The 23,279-nt window shown below is 39.3% G+C and overlaps 1 protein-coding gene across 3 annotated transcripts in view; it reads left to right on the forward strand.

Annotated features, from left to right (window-relative positions):
* Window positions 1–23,279, forward strand: part of RELN (reelin) — a 490,351-nt gene that overhangs the window by 259,957 nt on the left and 207,115 nt on the right. For all 3 annotated transcript variants that reach the window (XM_078060039.1, XM_078060040.1, XM_036067465.2), the window contains exons 9-10: window positions 17,718–17,814; window positions 20,602–20,842. In XM_078060039.1, coding sequence (XP_077916165.1) covers window positions 17,718–17,814; window positions 20,602–20,842 — 338 coding nt within the window. The remainder of the gene's footprint in view (window positions 1–17,717; window positions 17,815–20,601; window positions 20,843–23,279) is intronic.

Genomic DNA, 23,279 nt, shown 5'->3' on the forward strand with positions numbered 1-23,279 from the left:
TCAGTCCTCCCAGAAAATGAGCCAGACCTGACCACTAGGGCTAGGTTGTATGGGCTTGGCCCTGGGAAAAGGAGGGCTGCTTGGCAGGGAATCTGGCAAAGCCTGACACATTTTGCATTTCTCTTCCTGTGTTTCTCCCAGCATAGGATCTGATGAAAGCTCTACGCTGTGGGCTTGGGAGGAAACATGCAAAGGGGGGTGGACATCGAAAGGTAGCTGGAAATAGCATGGTATTCCATAAATTGGGAGAGAATTGGTTCCTTTGTTCCTTATGATAGGAGTAGCAGTAAAGAGGAAAAAAATATAAATATTTTGGAAGTGAGGGAATGGGGATAAGGACTGAAAGGGAGAAAGGTACAAAAGGGGAGGAGGACAGCTGTTAATTTTATATCCTGTGGTCATTGTCCATCTGCCATAAACTGAAAGAAGTCACCTAATGAGGTTTGGGGATTTCAGCCAAGGAAGTGACTAAGGGGCAAAATATTAAGTACAATAAATCACATACTGTCACATTTATTCAGAAAAAAAGGTTTGTAGATCCAGTAGACTGTTTACTAATAAAGTCAGTCAAAACAGAAATTATTGCCAGTAGCCTCATTCTAATAAACAAATATAAAACAGAAGGTGAGGACAAGTTGCTTTTAAAACCCGGCTCTTTTTCTACATCTTAAGAGAGGTTTTAGAGTTTAAGGAAACCTGTTTTTAGTGTAAGTACAGAATATTTTTGAGGAGTTTTACTGTTCTACTTTATTTGACCTCTCTTAATCCTTAATATCAGTTTTTAGTAGATGCTTAAAGTGGAAATTTCCCTTCCATATAATGGTCCTTCCTATGGTCCTTCCTAATATACTTCTTCAGCTAAAAATATGCTAAATTCCCCCCCAAAGGCTATTTTTTTTTGTGGGCAAAACAGAGGGATAGACATAAACTCCAGATTTCCATGTTCAAACAATTGATTACTTTGATCTTTTGAGACAATCAAAGATTTTGGACATGTTGATTTCTCTAAACTGACCATTTTCATTAATAAAATAATGATTTATCTCAACTTCGGTCATCGTATTTTACCAAAATTGAATTCATTTGCTCTTGACAGATCCAAGAGTTATTTGAGGACTTCCTCTCGTGTGGAATGGACCTGTTCTTAATTAAAGTCATATCTGTGGGCTCCTTTCAGTCACAATTCCCATCCCTGTCATTTGGGACCCAGAAGCCCCAGGATGCTTCCCGGGGCTGCCACAAAGCATTATCTGATACAGTAACCATTTTTTCCTTCCCTGCCTCTTACCCACAAATCAGACTGCTGCCCCTTTGGCTACAGCCCCTGAATTTCACAAGGCAGGAGCTGCTGTCTCTGTACAGACACAGGCAGGCGAATCAAGCCTGCGCTCTCTGAGAGCCTGAAGGATGTGTAGACACAGACGTGAGACGACAGCAGCTAACAGGCTGCCTCCAAGGAGCGGGGGAGACTGTGGACTCTGCCAAGAACAGCGCTCCCTGTGAGCCATTCCACATGCATTTACTCCACCCGTGGTCTCAGAATTCGCGGAATAGTCCATGTGGGGCCCAAGTCTCACCTTTGAAGGTAGATTTTTTTTCCCTCTTCCTTGAATTCTGCATTCCAAAGTGCTCTGTAGATAGCTGATGCACAGGAAGCTAAGAAGTAGCAAAAACAATTTGTTTCAAAGAGTATAAGGCAAGAACCTGGCTCACTACTAGAGGATAAGCATGATTACATTTTTTACAAAATTTACAAACTAGTGGAACAAATGTACATAGATATGCCACAGAAGAAAACGTTATGCATAATACATAAATGCTAATAAAGTTGAGGTTTTTGTGCTAGGAGAGGACTAAAACAAACATGAAAGCTAAGAAACATTATACCAGTTATCCTGAAAATGAGAGCATTTTATGCTTAAAATTGGGAGTCATCATTTACCTGTTCATCAGGTAGTACTTTTATACTTATTATCAAGATGTTGCTCTATTTATAGTAGATTATTTTGCTGCCATGGGCTAGTACCCTTAGGATTTCTCTGGCAGGCTCAGTAACAAAGGAAGTAAAAAAACCTAAGTGTAATGTAATCATTGTTCTACATTATTGTTGTTCCTGGAAATTAACATGCACAACTGCCTCCAGCAAAATATTTGAACAGAAGTTGTAAAACTGTAGAAATATTGATCACCTGCATAATAATGATCTATGGTTCTGATGGCAGAATTATTTTGAAGCAGATGAATTGCAAAGTAGCAAATAAGCCTTTACTGTGTTTCTTGGTGCTTTTGGGTACAGCAAGATTATTTTCTCCTCAGTGAGTAGTCCTGTCCTCAAAAATCACTCTTAGCAGGAAAAGGGTGGATAAGTGCCGGAACTGCCTATTTTACCAGTATCTTCACGTGCTTCCTCTCATTTTTCACAATATGGAATGAGGCAAGTCCCTTTCTTGAATGCCTTCGCCTGTAGTAACGTGTCATATCCCCTGGGAGTGACAGTGTCTAGCTTTTTAAAAGCTCCTCTAAAAGTTCCCCATTCATCTCCTCTCTTTCCATCACCCCAGCCTCGAGTTAATGGGCCTGTCTTCCATTTATCTCCCTTGAAAAGATGAGAAGATGTGTTGCTCCTGTTGAGATTTGCACCGGTCATAGCAGGGAGTTCTAAGTAGCCAGATTGCATCCATTTCCTAACTTTATGATCTTTCTCTATCAAATGCCATGGTTTACATGCAGCTCCCGGAGCCCTGCTTGTCTCTGAGGTCTGAGTTTTGAGTAATAGGAGCGGCAGCACTTGGGCTGCAGGGACCCTCAGCAGGGCTCCATCCCGGTACTCCTCAAGTGTTCAGTATTTATGGGCTGCCGCTCTGCTCTCTAGAGGCATGATTTCTGGCGATGCTTTTCCCCTTCCATAAATTCTGTGAGATCAGTTCTCGCCTCCTTCCATGGCTCTGTGCGGCATTTTAAAAGGCAGCTTGTTTTTCAGGCAGAGCTTTGAGAAAAGAGTCAGCCTCCCGAGAGGACAGTGGCTCTTTCTATTGTTTCTGTTCTGATTTACTTTGAAAAGTCCGGGGCTTTCTGAAGAAGGGCATAACCAAATAAAAATAAAACGACCCAGGCATTGGGAGATTAAAACCGTATGATTTATCCTTCTACCATAAGAGTAAAAGGAAATAGAGCTCCTGGAGAAACAGGCTCACCGTCCCTGATCTGTAATTCCATATTACAAAAAAACTCAGAAAAAAAAATACCACAAGCCTATTTAAAAAAAAAAAAATTATATGATGGCAAAGCCTAACATGACCTGGATTCATCTGTCAGCAAATCCTGAGTTGAAATAATTTAAAGCTATTTATAATCTTTATTTATACTGCTTATGGGATCTTCCTGCATTTCACTGCAGAAATACTAATGTGTTTGATTGCAGAGCGTTGCCCCAGACTTTGCTGGGGATGCTAAGGAACATGTGGTTATATGCAGCACATCACCTTTGTGAATCCATACATTAATTATATAAGTAATTTGGATCCTGAAATTTGTCTTACCTCAAGGGATTATGGACCTGCGTGGCTATTATTCTGAGGAAGGAAATAAGTCTTAAATTCTTAATAGAAGAAATTGCTAATATTTGTTTTTTTAAGTGGCCTTGATTTTATACCATATTAAGCTATTTTTAAGTTCTTTGTTCTTACGGCACCACCCAAGAGAGATGGGAAGAAAGGGGAAAGTTCATTTGTGAACTTGGGAAACTTCCTGGCTCTAGGAGGTCTTTGTAATCTCCATACACGTATGTTGTGCTTAATGGGCTATTGCGCAACGAACAGGTTTTCCAAGTGCTAACTAGAGGCTTCATGCACCGGCATGTAATTGCTGCTTGCTCATGTGTTCGTGTATTCCTGGCATTTTAAACTCTAACAGCACTTGAAGATTTTCTCAGCCAGCACTGCTCAGAAGCACGCCAGTTAAGCAAGGCCCAGAAGTTACAGGTTCTCTGGGACTTTTGCTGAGCCCCTGAGGTTCATGAAGGTCAACGTAGGTTTCATTCAGGTTCATCTTCAACAGAGGCCAAAAGTGAGTGGCACGTGTCTAGGGTAAACAATTATTTAAAAGTCTCTTCATCAATCCTAATGCAGTTATACTGTGATCATTTCCTTTTAAGAACGTTTTAATTGAGCTAAATCTGCCTTAAGTAACAGAGAAGAAATGATAACTTGTCATTCTCTTTTTAAATGTTGTCCTGCATTAAAATACATTTATTGCTTGAATGTGCTATGCTCAGCAACGTGGAAAATGTACTTTGTAATCTAGACTAATCTAGTGTTTTAGGACCTGCGATTTAAGACATTTATGAAATGCAGGAAGGTGCATGAAGTATGTGCTCTTGAACAGGGGTGGGTTCAGGTTTTATGAGTCCACATTTGAAGCTTATGCAGTTTTGGGTAAGGGCTAGGATCTCTTTAAGGAAAAACATACAAAATCACACATTCAAAATTAGGTGCAAATGTATTTATTTAGAATGAGAAAAGAAATCACAACAAATTTTTAGAACCTAACAATACCCCCAAAATGACAAATCCAGAAATATAACATAGTATCTTTGTTACCTAACTGAAATGCTCTATAATACTTTTTTCCTTGGAATTTTCGGCTGCATATTCTCAAATCACCTCTTCAAATGACGATTTTATAATATTTTCTATAGAGGGAATAGAAAGATAATTCTGCTTCTAGCTTGGTGGGTCAGAGGGTTTTTGGTTTTTGTTTTTTGTTTCTTGGGGTTTTTTTGGTAATTATTAACAGTTTACCTTCACAACTCCTTATTGATAATGCCATTTAAATGATCATCATCAAATTGAAAAATCTTTGCCTTATTTTTTTCAGGTATGAACTGTAAGATTTCAGGGCTTTTTAACTTTTCTTGCAGTCAGTAGGCTTAACTACTCTTGAATCGCCATCACTCAGTAAACACTTTATCACCATTGTCCTTGAGTCACAATGCTAGGTGCATCAGCACAGTGGGCAGTAGAAGTGTTCTGGAAGCTCTTTCTTTTTTTTTTTTTAAGATTTTATTTATTTATTTGAGAGAGAGAGCATGTACAAGTTGGGAGGGGCAGAGGGGGTGGGAGAAGTAGGCTCCCCACTGAGCAGGGAGCCCAACACGGGACACTTAACTGACTGAGCCACCCACGTGCTCCCAGGAAGCTCTTTCTATGCTAAGAATGACTACACTATGAAATAGAAGTGACCTGCAAAGCTACATAACCATATCGCACTAAACCAAAATAACCTATTTTCAAACTCAGCTTCCCCTTAGCTGAGTCTCAAAAGCAGCCATGGCCACTCCAACACTATCCAACATGAGGGGACTATGCTGAGGGAATAGTCAGAATGGAGATGGCGGTCTTAACCAGTAGCAAATATTGGGGCGCCTGGGTGGTTCAGTCAGTTAAGCCATCTGCCTTCACCTCAGGTCACGATCCCAGGGTCCTGGGATCGAGCCCCATGTGAGACTCTCTGCTCAGCGGGGAGTCTGCTTCTCCCTCTCCCTCTGCCCCCCCCCTGCTTCTGCTCTCTCTCAAATAAATAAATAAAATCTAAAAAAAAAAAAATGAACAGTAGCTGGAGGGATGGGGTAACTGGGTGATGGACATTAGAGGGCATGTGATATAATGAGCACCGGGTATTATATAAGACTGATGAATCACAGACCTGTACTTCTGAAACCAATAATACATTAAATGTTAATTAATTGAATTTAAATTTTAAAAAGTAACAAATATTATAAAACATGGTCAAGTGAACACATTGCTAGAGATCTTCCCAGAGCCTTGGAAGTTGCTCACAAAGGGGAGGGGCCCTGAAGTTGGAGCTTCATCAGCTTCATAGTAAATCCACTTGTGTCTACATTGTTCCTGTCTACACCAACATGTTAGAATTGAGCATTACATTTATATATGTTCTATTGATGAGTATGTGTTTACATTCCGATAAACTTATGTCATTTCCATACTTCTTTCATACCCTCCTGCAAGTAGCCTCAACTGCAAACATCACCTTCCCTTTACTTAACATTCTGTTGTTTTGCTTATCTCACAAGTCATATGTAAGGACCATGGAGATTTCTACATACTGCTGCAGCTAGCGTTCTAATTCCCAATAAATTATTCATCCAAATCATTAATGCAAAATAGTACTTTTTTATAACGTAGATATTTTAAGCCATGTATTCTTTACATTTATACTATTATACAGAATGTTTCCTTGTCTTTAAGCCTCATTTTTATTGACAGACAACTTTGCTGTTGGTATAAACAGGGAAGGGAACAGAGCACTGGATTGGGAGTCAGGCCATACGGTCCTTCTCTGCCAGTTGACCTTGCCACATAACCTTGGGCAAGTGCTGAAGGCTGTCTGGACCTCTGGCAACAGGTTTGTAAAGTGAGAGTGCTCATCTTCATGACTCTTCATGGCCTGGATCTATATAATTATACTAGGGGTAGTATACTATTTAAATCTTCATCACTACATCAAAAACTAATTATGTAATGTATGGTGATTAACATAACAATAAAAAATTAAAAAAAAAATCTTCATGACCTTCCCCCTGTGGTCCTAAATCCTAGGACTGGGTGACAAGAACGAACTATGGGTTAACTAGGAAAACATTTTGTCTGAACCTTATGCTTGTGATATCCGTTTTAGTTAAGGCCACCCCAGAGAAATATCAAAGTACTTATCATATCTTCATTCACCCAATTGTGGTTAACTTAAACTTGTAGTTTGTTCTGTCACCAGGAAAAGATATTAAATAGAGGGACATCAAGTCACCCAAACAAATCTCAGTGTGAGAGATCAAATGAGCTGCCCCTCTGGCTCTTCCTGTAAGAGTGTCAGTCTCAGGACCCCTGGATGGCTCAGTCGGTTAAGCGTCCAATGCTTGATTTCAGCTCAGGTCATGATCTCAGGGTCATGAGATTGAGCCCGTGTCATCGGGCTCCAAGCTTAGCACAGAGTCTGTTTGAGATTCTCTCTCTCCCTCTGCCCCTCCCCCTGCTTATACTATCTCTCTATTTCTCTCTTTCCAAAATAAATTAAAAAAAAAAAAGAGTGTCAGTCTCTGTGTTGGTGGACTGAAGCTATAAGTCAACCCCATCTCCTTAATCTGCTGAGAAGTGTACAAAAGAGATAATAAAACTACACTTACTGTGATGAGCACAGAGTAATGTATAGAATTGTTGAGTCGTTATATTATACACCTAAAACTAGTGTAACACTGTATGTTAATTATACTTTAATAAAATTTTTAATAAATAAACAACAATGGAAGAGAAAGCAAGAAAAAATTAAATTATTTAAATAAGAATTTTTTAAAAGTTAATAATAATGGTATCATTGTATTTCCAAAAGACTTTCTTCCTAGAGTTAAACTGACTCCTAGATTGATTTCATTCACTTTTTTTTTTTTAAGATTGTATTTATTTATTTGAGAGAGAGAGAGAGCAGGGGTGGGGGGCGCGGGGAGCAGAGAGAGAGGGAGAGAGAAAATCTTAAACAGTCTCCATGCCCAGTGCAGAGCCCGACGGGGACTTGATTTCATGACCTTGAGATCATGACCTGAGTTGAAATCAAAAGTTGGATGCTTCACCCACTGAGCCACCCAGGTGCCCTTTCATTCACTTTTTCAACAACTATTCACTGAGGTCCTCATCCATGTGAAGCAGCTCTCAAGGCACTGAGGAGATGGGATTTTCGAGACAAAATCTTTGCCCAGGTGGAGCTGGTATTCTGAGGGGGAAGGCAACCATCGAATATGTCAGCGAGTTATAAATGCGATGAAGAAAACTCATCGGGGTCGGCAAGTGAGGGCTAGCGTTTTATTGGCGGTGGCTAGGAGAAGGCTTCTGAGGGTGTAACCATCAAGCAGAGGCCCGAATTGTGTAAGAGAGTTAGCTTGGTAGAAGGAACAGCCGAAGTTAAGAGCCGTGCGGACTGCCATTGTGTCACCGCAAGAACCTTATGTAAATGCGAGCACTAAATGCTGTTTTACTTCTTATGTGGGAACGGTTGCTCAAAGGGTGTGCATTTTCTGCTTTTTCCTGAATGACAGCCAAAGTCAAGAGAAATGGGACTTTATCACAAGAAAGTTAACTAGGTTTTTGAGTTCACATGTATCTCTGACATGAGAAATACTTCTGATAATTGGTTGACTCATTGATTAATTGGTTGATTGATAGATTAAAGATTAATCATCTTGGCCTGGCTCCATATAACAAAAGTGGAAAGTTACTTGTCTCTTTTTTCCTAAATTATACTAGGGGTAGTATACTATTTAAATATAACCTGGGGTAGAAGTTGATACCAATTTCAGTCGTGATTTTAAATTGAGGAAGATGATTCATGGATCAGACTAAGATTACAATAAAGTATTTCTTACGATTACAATGATGAGGTTCTCTGACAGTAAAAGGAAACCACCATAGAGAAATAAGCTTTGCCATTCTTTTTATTCTTTTACTTTTAAAAAGTAATAGGTACTGTTTGACACTTGTAGATATTAATGGTTTCTTTATGGGAAATGATTATTTCAGAAACAGATTTACAAGTTATTACGGAATTTGTTATTTAGAATACAAATGTGGATTACCTGGTATCTTAAATTTAATCCTGATTGCAATATTATATCAGGTGAATGCTTTTCACATAATTAAAATAGTCTAAATTGGGAAATGTTAGGATATTGCTTTTTTTGGAATGCAACTTTTAAAAGAAATCTCTTTGAAATGCCTTCCTATAGATTTAAAATCAAACAACAAAAACTCTTTGGAAGAAGGTTAACCTCTTGTGTTTGTTCTGAAAACCCAGTCACGAGGTTATCACATTGGTCTGGGGGTAAGAGATGATCTAAGGAGGTAGTGGTGAAGGTAAAGGAAAGATATCGGTTTAATAAATATGCAGGAGAAGGATCCAGAAGTTTGCGTGGTTGGCTGTGGGGTAAGGGTAAGAGAGGGATCTTCAGGGCACCTGCAGAGAAAGCGATGCCCAAGTAAACATGATCTTTCTTTCTTTCTTTCTTCTCTTTCTTTCTCTTCTTTCTTTCTTTCTTTCTTTCAGATTTATTTATTTGAGAGAGAGAGAGCGCACACATGTGGGGGAGGAACAGAGGGAGAGGGAAAGAGTGAATCTCAAGCAGACTTTGTGCTGAGCATGGAGCCCGACGCAGGGCTTGATCTCACGACCCTGAGATCATGAGCTGAGCTGAAATCAAGAGTTGGATGCTTAACCAACTGAGCCACCCAGGCGCCCCAACATGTCATTTCTTCTGGGTGGAGTTTCACTCATCTCCTGTTGTAAAACCTGAAAGCAGAGTTGATGACTGGCAGGATATTTAGGCTAACGGTGGTTCAGTTCTTTAGGTTTTCTTCTCTGTACCAAGAACAGGCCACTATGGTCTCAAGTCATAAGCCTGAGTAGAAGTTGCAGTACAGAAACCTCTCCCAACCTGCTGTGACCCTGTGAAACTTGTAGATATTAATGGTTTCATTAATGGTAGCACTATTTTTTTTTTTTTTAAAGTGTGCTTTTGTTCCCAGGAAGCAGTTACAGTGAAGTGGTCAAAAGTGTGGTTCTGGTCTATCTAATTCTGAATCCCATTTACCTCCCAGTACGTTTCTTAACTTCTCTTTGCCTCTGTTTCCTTCCTTGTAGAGTGGGCATGCACATGGTGGTACCTACCTGCTCGTAGCAACCATTATTGTTCCCTTGAGTTATTAGACCTTATTTTCTTTATTGTCAGATTTTCTGTTTTGTTTGGATGCTAGGAACTGTAAAATCAAATTTTCAACTCCACTCCAGTAATTATATGGATCTTATGAAATGGATCTGCTTCTACCGATTTGTCTTGCTATCCTTCTCCCAGAGCACTTTTTCTTATCAGGTAGACTCTTCTCTTCCCCGCGAATACATTTACCAGTAATGCTAACAAACAAGTAGTTTATTCATTTTAGTCTCAGATTTTATTTCTGTGTTGAATTTATAACATTTCCACTGAAGAGCCTAGAAACAGCCCTAAAATATAAGAAGCCATAGGAAAAATGCACTATAAGTTCTTTGATAAGCAGTAATTCAATTTAATATTTAGCCTAAGAACAAGTATGGTCAGAAATGTGTTCCTTTTGTATGATAAATGAATTTGTGAAGTGAAACAAAAAATATTGAATCATAGCTGAAATCTGTTAGTGTGGGCCAAGAACTCTTTCCTAGGCATGTTTCCTGTGTTAACTCCTTAATCTTCGCGTCAGTTCTATGAAGAGATTGCTGTTATGATTTACATTTTACAAATGTGGAAACTGGGCACAGAATAGTTAAGTGACATGCCCAAGGTCACGTGGCTAAGAAGTGTCCAAGCCCAGATCGCAACCCTAACAGCCTGCCTCCCCCATCCTCTCCTATCCCCTATGCAGACTTGCCTCTCTGAAAGATATCTTGTATCAGAGGAAATTTCACTCTAAAAAGTAAAGTGAAAAAATTACATAGAACTATCAGTAATGCTAACAAACATTGAATTTATTGTCATGTAGACTTCCCTCATGTGAGACAAATTAAATATGTTTAAACCTATATGACACCAGGGCACCTGGTTGGCTCAGTCGGTTGGGAGGCAGACTCTTGGCTTCGGCTCAGGTCATGATCTCAGTGTCATGAGATCTAGCCCTGTGTCAGGCTCCGTGCTCAGCGGGGTGTCTGCTTCGGATTCTCTCTCTCCCTCTGCCCTTCCCCCCACTCACTAGCTCTCTCTCTCTCTCTTTCTCTAAGACAAATAAATAAATGTTTTTTAAAAAACCTGTATAACACATTAACATGCACCTGCCGTCAAAGATTCTCTCATTAATCCATAATATTACAATTAAGAGTAACATTTTTCAGTGTACCTGGCTGGCTCATTCAGAAGGGCATGTGACTTTTGATCTACACCATGTTGGGTACAGAGATTGCTTAAATAAATAAATAAACTTTATTTAAAAAGTAACATTTTTCTGTAAGGTTACAATTATACTAAGTTCCTAAATGTCAAAGTGGGCTTTCCCCCCTTAGAACAGTGTGTTAGGGTGGCTGTGGAATTGAGCCCCACATTGGGCTCCTCACTGGGCATGGAGCCTGCTTAAGATTCTTCTCTCCCTCTGTCCCTCACTTTCTCTCTCTCTCAGAAAAAACAAATCAAAACAGTGTGTTAACTATTCAAATATTCCAACAGAAACAAATCAACTTAAAGAGACATGATAATGTCAAAATCAAGAAGATACTGCATTAGAGAAATTTTTCATGCAGTAGAAACCGATTCCTGATGAAGAGCTCAGAACTCGTGCCCTGGGGGTGATACTCTACGTGGCTTATGACTAACTTGTATGACTTTGCAAATTGCTTATTTTCAATTATCCCGGGCCATTATAATAAGGCTTTACTAATAAGCAAACTAACTCATCTGGCTATCATTCTTCTTCACATTACTTTATCTGGCTGACAAAAATGGACAATAATTACTTGTGTAATTTGTCTCTGATATTTTTATTCCGAAAGCAGACTGGATTATAGAACCAGTTAAGTCCTCTTAGGGCATCTTCTAATTAATTTGGGGAAATTATTACCCGGGTGACCCTACAACAGTACCAGTGTTAATCTGTGGTGAGGAAATAGGCTGTTAAATGACTTTCCACTTTGACTCTTGAAGGCAAGTAGAAAGTCCTTAAGTCTCATCTACTGTTGTAGTTCCCTTTTTTAAAAAAATTTATTTATTTATTTAAGAGAGAGAGAGGACAAGCATTGGGAGTGGCAGGCAGAGGGAGAGGGAGAAGCAGACTCCTCGCTGATCAGGGAGCCCGACGTGGGACTCGATCCCAGGACCCTGAGATCATGACCTGAGCCGAAGGCAGATGCTTAACCAACTGAGCCACCTAGGCGCCCCTTGTAGTTCCCTTTTTTAGTAGAAACATACCTCAGTAAAAATGAAGAAATGGAGAATCTGAAGTAAATAAATTACAGCAAACTTATTGATGATCCAGCCAGAGTAACTGAGCTCCTACTGTGTACCAAGTATCGTTGTGGGTACTAGGGACATAAGGAATGGGCAAGACAGACACAGTTCCTACTCTGATGGAGCTTGTAGCCTAACAGGATATGGACAATGAGCAAGTAAACGATTAAATAAACACAATAAATTTAAATACTGAAAGTACTACGAATAATACAAAGCTGAGTGATAAGATGGAGGATGATTGGTGATTGGGATAAGCTTCTTTAGATTGAGTGCTCAGGGAAGGCTTCTTTGAGGAGGTGACATTTGCACAGATACCTGAGGGAGAAGAGGGACCCAGGCAGGGGAGAGTCAGTGAGGAAAGATATGAATGGAATAAGGAGAGATTAGGGTGTGAGAAAATTGACATCATAAGTGTAGCTTCAGGCGGAGAGAAGGAGTGCAGAAATCCTGGGATGATGGAGTGTTCAGGGAAGAGAAAGGAAGTCCAGAGCACTTTATGGCTGGAACATAGTAAAAGAGAGGAAGAGTAGTACAAGGGATGGTCTAAGATGTACAAGACAGCAGATCATGAAGCATTTTGTATATCAGGATGGGGAGCTCACCCTTTTGTTCCTAGGGTGCTGAGAAGCCTTGAGCCGGTTTTAAGCAGGGAACAGTATAATTGTTAAAACATTTTAAACCCCGCCCCCCCAACTGGTGTGAGGATGATGGATGACAGGAGGATAAAAGAGGGAGCAAGAAAACCACCAAGACATGCTCATGACTTGACTAAGGCGGTAGCAGTCAAGAGGGACATAACGCTAAACAATATTTTGGAGGCAGAACTCCCAGCACAGTCTGATAGGCTGAAATGGGGCATGAGGGAAAGGGAGGAACCAACGATGACTCCTGGGTTTTTTGTTCATTTGTTTGAGCCTGTGGAGTGGTTTCATTTGAAATGAAAAGACGAGTAGCTACTGGGGAAGCGGAAAACCAGTACTTCCAATTTTGACGTAGTGGGTTTGAGATGTTCATTAGGGATGATAAGTAGCAGTTTGGATCTGCAAGTGTGGAACCTCATGGGAGGTATAATCCTGGGTGTTATCTGTTGTAGATGTTATTTAAAGCCTTGAAAGTGGGAAAGATCATCATAGGAGGAGATGTAGGTAAGAGAAGAGAAAGGCACTAAAACAGTTTGAGGTCAAGAAGGAAACGGGAAATAAAGGAGATTGAGAAGCAGCAGCCAGTAAAGGGGGAGGAAAATCGAGAAGTGGTGGAAGCCAAGGGGAGAAAGGCAGAGATCGACTGTGACAAATCCTGCTGAGAAGTCAAGTAACTTGAATTTGGGATCTGTTGATTTGGCAACATGGACCCCCCAGTGAGTTTCAGGGTGGTCCTTGAGAGCAGGAGCCTGTGCGGAGGGTGGGGGCAAGGTTGCAGGGAGAGAATAGGATGTGAAGTTTTGACAATCACTGAATAACCATTTTGAGGAGTTTTGCTGTACAGGGGAACAAAAATAGAATGAGAAGGAGAAGAAAGAGGGTGACATCAAGAAAAGTGTTTTGTTTTGTTTTTAAGACGGGAGATGCTTTGTATGTTTCTGTGATGTTTGTATGATGACAGGAATGATCCGGGAAACTCATGGGAAGAGATGGATGATTCAGGGAAAAGAAAGGGGAAGTTTTAAGGAGCAAGAGGAGGTGGGATCTAGACCATGTGAGGAAGGTCACATTGATTAGAACAAAAACATTTCAACCGCTACAACAGGAGGCAAGCAGAAAACACTGGTTGATGGATGGAGAATATGATACAGGTAGACTTGGGGACAGAGAGATGAGGGCATTAATGTCTGTGTTTCTGTTTTTCTTAACTGTGTGTATTGCATTCTTAACCTAATAAGAATGAACTCAGACTTACGATTGTATGTTAAAATTCTGAAAAATTAAAAAAATAATCCAGTATTTTTATAGTAACTTGATAATACAAAGCAAGCTATTAAAATGGCACAAATTCTGCAGCACAGATTCAGGACATCATTAGTGAAGGGTTGTTCCGTTGCAAGGTAGTTGCAGGGCATTATGTAGATGTCTGCTTTAGCAGAGGAGTAAAGATGGCTTGTATTTATATTGCAATGCATGTATTTCTTAAACCATAGAACCAACTATAAGACAATAATAGACTAGAAATGTTTTTAGTAAAAATATCCATCGTTGCATACTGTGGGGTTCACTAAATAACCAATAATAATGTAAATGATGGCTACTGTAAATAACTGTAGGTTTATCTTTATCATTTATCAATTTATTTGTCAATTTAAAATCAAGAATTGACAACCAAGACCAACTGGAAACAATATTAATGACATTCCTTTAACACAAAATATCCTGTCCTCCCCCACAGCGTAGGTGTTTCAGTAACCTTTTATGTGTAGCTCTACATGAGAGCCAGGTTTCTTAGACTGCTGGATGGGGATCCTCAATAAATCCTAAAATGTCAGCAATTTCACAATTTTATTTATGAATACAAAACGTTAGGAATGTTTGTAGGTTACTTGTACCCTTGCCGTGGGCAGAAATGAAAATATATGGACTTTCCTCATTTGCCCATCACGAACCAGAGGAAGTGTTTGGATTTTTAGACCAGTTACGTCAATGGCTAGCAGACCATACTTGTATAACCATGATCCTGAATTATCTTCCCTCCTTCAGTAGTTCTTTACATCCTTGCAAATTTGCTACTTTAGAGTGAAGCATGACATTGGAAGGGACCTAAAGGGGGAGAAAATGGATCTGCAAGAAGAGGATACTTTGCATTTGACATTTGGGTTTATCTTTCTGGTTTTAAATTTCAGTGTTGGCAATTAAAGATCTTTGATTTAAGAGGGGGAAGAAAGAGGTACCTGTTGCAGGTGGCAGCTGGTTATTACTGCCTCCTTACTGCGTAAAATGTGCTTTGAGGTCTGTGACAGCTCGGCACCACAGGGAAGGGGAATTGGGGGTGGCATTAGCCACCTGGGCACAGGAACACTGATTAACTCTTTCTTCTCCTCATCCCACACAGGCTCAAGCAACCATTGTCAGTCTGGGCAAGGAAAATCTTGTTCTGTTGGCTGAAGTCTAGGTGACAGTGGGGTTGCAATCCAGAAGGGTTTATGTGAAGAAAAATTGTACCCAATATATGTGAGAATCATTTCAGAGTGGGAGTGGGGAATCATTTACTCATTGGACTGGCACCATTTGGAATGGGAGTTTGGTGGGGGTGGCCTCAGAGTGAGGCAGATAGCCAAAGCTGACTGGTTCTTTTGGGGGTGCTTCTTCCAGCTCAGGCCCTCCCTCTTCAGTTCTCTGGGCATGGGGCATGGGCGGTGGGTGCTTCTCCTTGGACTGGCCCCTCGTACCCCACCCCCTGGTCCTAGTATCCAGTTGTCCATCTCTGTGTCAGAGTCCCTTTCCCTTTTTGACCATCTTTTCACATGGAAACCCTTTACAGTGACCCTGGGCTAGTTCTGTTTGTGGGGTACACAGTTGGTCTCTAGGAACTGTGCATCTTCGTCCACTGCGGGTGCAAGTGCAGCTTTCTCCTGAAAGTCCTGAGGAATTGTTGGAAGGATTCTAAGCAGGGAGGTAACATGAGTCAGTTTACTTGTAGGAAGAGTACTAGCAACAATGTGGCCAGAGAAGGAAGCGTGAGGCTGAAGACAGGGAGGCTAACTAATCACCCTTGCAGAGTCCTGGCCCGAGCTAATGAGGGTGTATTGATAATGCTGAGGAGAAGATGGATTCATAAAGGTATTAATATTATAGATATGCAAGAATTTAATGGCTAAGTGGCTGAGGAAAAGCGAGTCACCTGCCAGGTGCCTTTGTGTTTTACGGGTGCATAATAAACTAAATTTCCCACCATTAAGATGGTAGCATAAGGAAATAGGAGAGAAGTCATATTTGTCATCAAGGTCATATTTGGACACATTTTTTTTTCTTCTGGTGTTTATCAACTGTCCTTCTCTCTTAATTTGTAAGCAATTTGCAAGGAATTGCATTCTCTAAGGAACATTTTTGGTCACCATTTGTTCTACCTGTTTCTTTTTCAGGGATTCACCTTAAACATTTGCTTTTAAGAGCTTATGGTGTAGGGGCACCTGGGTGGCTCAGTTGGTTAAGCGACTGCCTTCAGCTCAGGTCATGATTCCAGGGTCCTGGGATCGAGCCCCGCATCGGGCTCCCTGCTTGGCGGGAAGCCTGCTTCTCCCTCTCCCACTCCCCCGTGCTTGTGTTCCTTCTCTTGCTGTCTCTCTCTCTCTCTCTCTCTGTCAGTTAAATAAATAAATAAAATCTTAAAAAAAAAATACCTTATGGTGTATACAACATGAAGGAGGCACATACATACCATTGAAATTCTTTAGGCTGATTTGAACTTTGTTTTGAAATAAACAGATTGTCTGCCAGTCCTTCTTGTTTGTATTGAAGTTTGTCCCCCATAATCCTGGCCCCTTCCAGTTCCAGTCTCACAGCTTGATATTTATTTTAAGCAGCTGCTTATGAAAGGTAAACTTTAGCAGTGATCAAAATGGAATACGGTGGGTTTGTGTTTGAGTGTAGGGTTGCTGGGGGGAGCTGTCCTTCGAATACCCTTTCTTTTATACTTTTTGCACCCACATTTTGGCTGTGAGAGTAAGGCTGGGAAAGCTGCCTTTTGGCTTTTGAGCACATTGCCAGCTTTGGCGATTGCAGATTAACTGGTGTTGTACTAAACACCACTGAAATAAAATAAATGAGTCTATTAAAGCTTGGAACTCCTGAGAACTACAAATGTAAAAACCGTCAACAGATGCCATTTGCTGAAACCGAGGCTCCTCTAGCAGATGGGTGAAAGTTAAACATAAATTGCACTATTTCTTCTTCTGTTGGTTCATTTGTTTTTAATATAGTATGAAAAAATCTTGCTATTCACTTACTTCTGGCATATGCTTCATGGCTGTTTAGGGTATTCTGAGAAGATCTTTGAAATGATAGTCATGCTATGTTTTATTATGTGAATTCATTGAATGCATAGAAACAAATCCTTGTCAGAGTTTTAAAACTTTCTTTGGTCATATTTCCAATATGGAAAATCAGAGTGAGAAATAATCACCAAATGTTCACAACGGGACATAATGTCTTTTAAATCTTTCATGTTGCGCTATAGTAGAATAATATCTATCATATCTAACAGTTCTTACTGATTTAGTACTTGAATTTTCTTTGCAGTATTTTAGTTTCTCGCATGCCATCTAATCATTTAAATAACACACACACAGAAGAATGGTGCTTTTAGTCCTCGTTCCATTTAATGACTTATATACCATTTAATGCGATCGCTACTAATTAATATTAACTTGCAAGAACCATAATGACATTATTAATCATTCGAGAATATTCATATATTCTCAGCATAGAACTAAGTGTTTCTTTTATAATTTAGTTTACTCATATATCTCTCTAGAAACCTGCAGTTTTCTTGCCTTTTTCTTGATCCCTAAAGTTATTTATCCAATAGTATTTCTCAGAACTGGGAACCGAATCAGAACCAAAGAAATTTCAGCATAGTTGGAAGAATGGGGAAGCAATTAAATAAATATGTAAATTGTTACGAAATCGTCTCACATTTAGGAGGACGGATAATATGCATTACGCTGTTTTTTAACTTTGAAACTTACTGTGATTGCTCTTTACAGGCTCAGGTTCATGTCGCTTTAGTTACTCAGACCCCAGCATCATTGTGTCGTACGCCAAGAATAATACCGGAGACTGGATTCAGCTGGAGAGAATTAGGTTTGTTATCATTTCAAGTAGTTTCATAAATCCTGACGTAAGTGGATTTCTACTTCCCCATTTGCCTTCATTCTACCACCGATTTTATTCTGCATGGTCAAGTACTCTGGTTGTTAATTACACGAATTACATGCCTGCACATATTACTCTCTGCCCTGTTTGAAGAAGTATTGTTAAGTGTCATTTTCCATTCAGAACCTCCCACAGTTCATAGTAGCTGTAACAAACCATTTTTGATAAAAGCATATTTGAGAGAATAACTTTTAGGATGCAATCCTCCACAAATTAACATCACTCTACTCTCTAGGTGGCCGGGCTATGGGCTGGCTCCAAGGCCTAGGAATATACGAGATTACCGCGTAAATTCCTTCCAGTCTGGGATGGTAATGAGTTCATAGCCACTGGGGCTTTTGCATCTAATCTTTAGTTCTGTCATTTCCCATCCAACCTCCCAAAGGCAGGTTCTAAAATTCTATTATCATAATTGTGATGCAACTTGTAGTCATTTTATTATATTTTCTTTATTTAAAAAAAAAAATCCCTCAATAAGGAAATGAGGTAGGATGCTTAAAGAAGAAGCTCACTCAAGTTGAAAAAATTTGGTTAAATTAGCAAAACACAAATGATATTTACTCCTTCTGCAGAGTTTAAATCATAAAACAATTCAAAATGGATGCCTGATTTTAGGTCTGGTAAGATATTTAAAAGAAAAAACTGCCTGGGACTTTTATAAAGTAGTTAGTCTGATTGATTTAGTTCTTAAATTCATATAACTCAAGTAGAACATTTTCCATCAGTTTTGTACAGTTTTCTTTCTTCACATGCTAATTTCCTTACCGTATTTCCCTATTGAAAGAATTGCTATTTATTTAGGGAAGAAGGGTAAATATTAGTCTTTAAATTCTTAGTCTTCAAAGCTCAATCTGCCCAAAGTTTCCAGTCGTATTTCAAATTTAAAAAACTGTCACATGTCCAAGGTCTACTCCAACCAGAAACTGAGAAAAGTGATTCTACCTCATGGATTTTTTTTTTTTAAGATTTTATTTATTTATTTGACAGAGAGAGACACAGCGAGAGAGGGAACACAAGCAGGGGGAGTGGGAGAGGAAGAAGCAGAGTCCCGGTGGAGCAGGGAGCCTGATGTGGGGCTGGATCCCAGGACCCTGGGATCATGACCTGAGCCAAAGGCAGACACTTAACAACTGAGCCACCCAAGCGCCCCTACCTCATGGATTTTAATAGACTATCTCTCTCTGAGGCAGGATACCATATAATCTGTAAGGACTGGGTACAAGCCAAGCTCTGACATGCTATGTCAATTTTATAACAGCATTTTGCTATTCTTCCTAATTTCTAGTAGTTATTATGAAAATGCATTCATATTAAATACTTATTTATATAAATGGCTGTAAACAAGGCAGCATATTGAAAATTTTATCCTAACCTCCATTTTTTTCTCTATCCAATAGTTATGTATCATAGTTTAGGTAAATTGTAGTAGACATTTCTTGCTGGAAAACAGCTACACATTTTTGATATGACAAATAGTGAATGTACACATTAAATTACAACATATGAAGATCACATTCAGCTGACTCCATTTGGTTTTTCACTAAATGAGACTTTCAATTTTAGACCGTGCTCCAAGCTATCATGCTCATTAATGCAAATTTTCCTTACCAGTAGTAGTGATCAGAGTGAACATATTTTCAGTCACTTCCTAAAACTAAAATGTACTATTTTCATTGGTTTAAATTCTTTTTTGAAGCTAAAAACATAGTCATTGTGCAATATTTTAAAAGAAAAGGCAATTGATTACCCCCAAAGGTAAGGTACACCATCTATAACCTACACTGACAATTCTTTGGATATATATGTGCTTCATTGGTGAGTGAAAAATATGTCTTTTCTGTAGTCCTTTCAAAACTGATTTATAGTAAGCCCAGGGTAATACTAGTTTGCATTTTAGTACCACTTTTAATCTTGGCTAAAGCAATCATTTTTACTATAGCAGGTTTCTACTTTGGTAGGATAAAATATTTAATAAAAGTACTTTATCACATAGCAGAAGGGCCTAGATTCTAACAGATATACTATAAAAATCATGTTAAATTATATCAAGCTTTTAAAGATTGATCTGCATCAAGTTGTAAAGAATTATATAGAGTGTTTCATTTTCATGGCAAATCTCACACTGATATAGACAAAACAAATAAAAGTGTATCTGGTTACAAGAAATAAAGTAATTATTATTAAACACAGATTTTGAAATAGCATAGATACAAAATTTCAAGAAAAGAATCAAAATTAAGAAGTCAATTTTATAGTTTTTCTTTTTTCCTTTTTAGTATCAAATAAAATCAACTGTGAGATTATTTGAGTTTTTTGTGATTGAGTGTCTACGACATGCAAAAAACTATGCTGCAGACACTTTGATTTTTTGCAGACACCATCAAGTGTGTGCATTTTCTCTTTGATTATTCCTTTACTGGCTTACTTGAATATACTCGGTGTCTGCTCTGTGTTAAGAGAAGAGCTCTCGAAGACGTTTAATGTTTAAACTGTCATCACTTAATAGGAACATCTTAATCATCAGCATATACTAAAAGATTTAAGGGCTGTAGGATTATGAGTATTTAATCTGTGATACATATCATGTTAAGCTAATGAAACTACAATCTTAATTAAAAAACAAAATTGATCTATAAGAAAGAAAAAATGGATACCATTGAGCGTCATTGTTTATTTATTATGTGGCACCAATTCCCATCTTACCGTATATTCCAGAGCCCCTTCCAATGTCAGCACCATCATACACATCCTCTACCTTCCTGAAGACACCAAAGGGGAGAACGTCCAGTTTCAGTGGAAGCAGGAAAGTCTCCATGTAGGCGAAGTGTATGAAGCCTGCTGGGCCTTAGATAACATCCTGATCATCAACTCAGCTCACAGACAAGTCATTTTAGAAGACAGTCTTGATCCAGTAGACACGGGCAACTGGCTTTTTTTCCCGGGAGCTACAGTTAAGGTTTGAGCTCTTTTTTGTTTCTTCTCCTTCCCTCTAAAACCTAAAGTTTAATCAACCAGATCAGACAAAGATAACCATTCTTACCAAATCCACTAGTAAAGGAATAAGTAATACTCTTATTTATGTTACCTTCTCTTTTAAGGATGGGGAGTCATTGGTACAAAAAACACTGACTTATTCATCCATTTAGTAAGTATCTTTGAGGACCCACTGTGCTGTGTCCTGGACTGAACCTAGAGAGTATAACCACAAAAGGGCAGATATGTTTCTTCCCTTCACGTGGCTGTCAACTTTGTGGGGGTAGTTAGACATGTCAACATGCAAATACAAAACAATATAATTTCTCTGATTTGCTGGGAAAGTTTAGAGCTCTGGAAGTACAATATACAGTACCGAATCCCGTCTCAAGGGATTAGGAACGTGCTCCAGATTAGGAACCTGAGCAGAGACCGAAAGGTAATTTGCAGTTGGCCAGGTGGGAGGAGTACTGTTTCTAGAATCAGAAATCATATATATAAGGCCTGGACGGCAAGAGCACAGAGCAAGGTCTTAGACAACGTTCAATCTATTGTCTAACAGATTTTGAGTTGAGACTTGTGATAGTTAAATGTGGAGATAAGGCCAGTGACAAAACCTTGAAGATCTTGCAAGCTGCTATGGAGTATGAATTTTATCCTGAAGGTGATAGGGAGTCACTGAATTGCTCCAAATAAGTCTGACCATCAGATTTTATTTTTTAAATATACCTTTGAGGATGGAAAATGGGATGGAAGGGAGAAAGTGCAGGTAGGGGAGCCACATAGGAGGCCGGTAACAGAAATCCAGTGGGAGACCATGTTGGCCAGACTTAGGGGAGAATGTGGATGGACTTCAGAGATTTTTAGGAGAGGGAATAGAGAAGATTCAGGACTGATTGAGATGATGGGGGAATAGCAGGTGGTGAACACAGAATTTGGGCAGCTGGGTGGACGGCAGTGCCATTCATGGAAACAAACATAGAAGGAGAAGCAGGTTCACAGAAGTTGATGAATTCACTCTGGCCATGGTGATCTTTTCTTTAATTGAGATATACTTGATGTATAATATTATGTTAGCTTCAGGTGTGCCATGTAATGGTTTAATATTTGCATATATTGCAAAATGATCATCCCAGTAAGTTTTGTTAATATCCATCACCTCATGTGTTTACAAAATTTTCTTCTTGTGATGAGAACTTTCAGGATCTATCAGCAACTTTCAAATATGCAATATGGTATTATTAACGGTTGTCCACCATACCTTGTGGACATGTTGATCTTGATAATCCTGGGGACAAGCGAGAAGAAATAATTGGTGGGAGGTTAGATAAAGCAATCAGGAACTCAGAGGAAGTTTAGCAATTATCAGCCTTTTGAATGGACATTGAAGTCATAGGCTTGCCTGCCCAGAGTGTGTGGAAGAAGAAGTTGTGCTGAGGCAATATAAAGGATGTCATTAGACCCTCAACTGGGCCCTCTCAAGTTTCCAGTATATGAAAATAGAGTGCAAATACAGCTTAGGGAATTTGTAAAATGTGACTCGCTGGTACCCTGTGCTGCGCAAAGAAGGTGAGAGCACAAGAGGAGCAGCAAGTAGAACCTAAACATCTAAGATGCTCACCTCCTTTTAATAATGTTTTTGAATTAAAAAAAAGATTCCAAATTATTTATACCCTTCAACACAGGAACTCCCCTGACACAATAACTTCTTGTTTAACAAACCAAGCGCTAGACAATCTACTTGTGGTTGATGAAATCACACCGATTGGCATTAGGAACAGGAATCATCCTTGCTCAGTGTGAGACAACACCCAGTAAACCTTATGGAAATTCATCCTGACAGAGACTCTAAAACCTTGGTCCCTTGAAAGAGAGTCCATGGATTCCTTTCATATGGGTGTAGAGAAGAACCTTTGTGAGGATATCCCACGTCCTATCCCACTACCACTTGATTAAGAAGGATTTCTGTTGATGTTGTTCAACATCGGCAAGAAGACATGAAAACCCAGGAAACATGCGGGGACCTCAGGGCCTGGGATTCACATCCTTTTCCCATGATGATCATTTATCATTTGGACTCAGTACCCTTTACTATACAAATGCAATTTTTATGCCTTGTTTTACAAGCTGTTATACTAATCTAATTAGCCATTCAGTTTCTTAATGGATTGTACTTTAGTACCACCCCTGATAAAAATGCATGAAATATGGTATTGCTTCAGCAGTGGTGTTCAATTAAATTACGACTTTGTGTGGGTTAATAATTTTGCTTTGTGGTCCATCATTTTACTCCCAAACTTACCAATCATACATTTGAGATTTGCCTAGTGACCTGTGGGGGGAAAAAAAACACTGTAGCAATGATATATATCATTGCTCTTTGACAGCTATCAGGTAGAAATTTTTCTCTGATGTTTCGT

The sequence above is a fragment of the Halichoerus grypus genome, chromosome 12 (assembly GCF_964656455.1).
Source record: "Halichoerus grypus chromosome 12, mHalGry1.hap1.1, whole genome shotgun sequence".
Lineage (NCBI taxonomy): Eukaryota > Metazoa > Chordata > Mammalia > Carnivora > Phocidae > Halichoerus > Halichoerus grypus.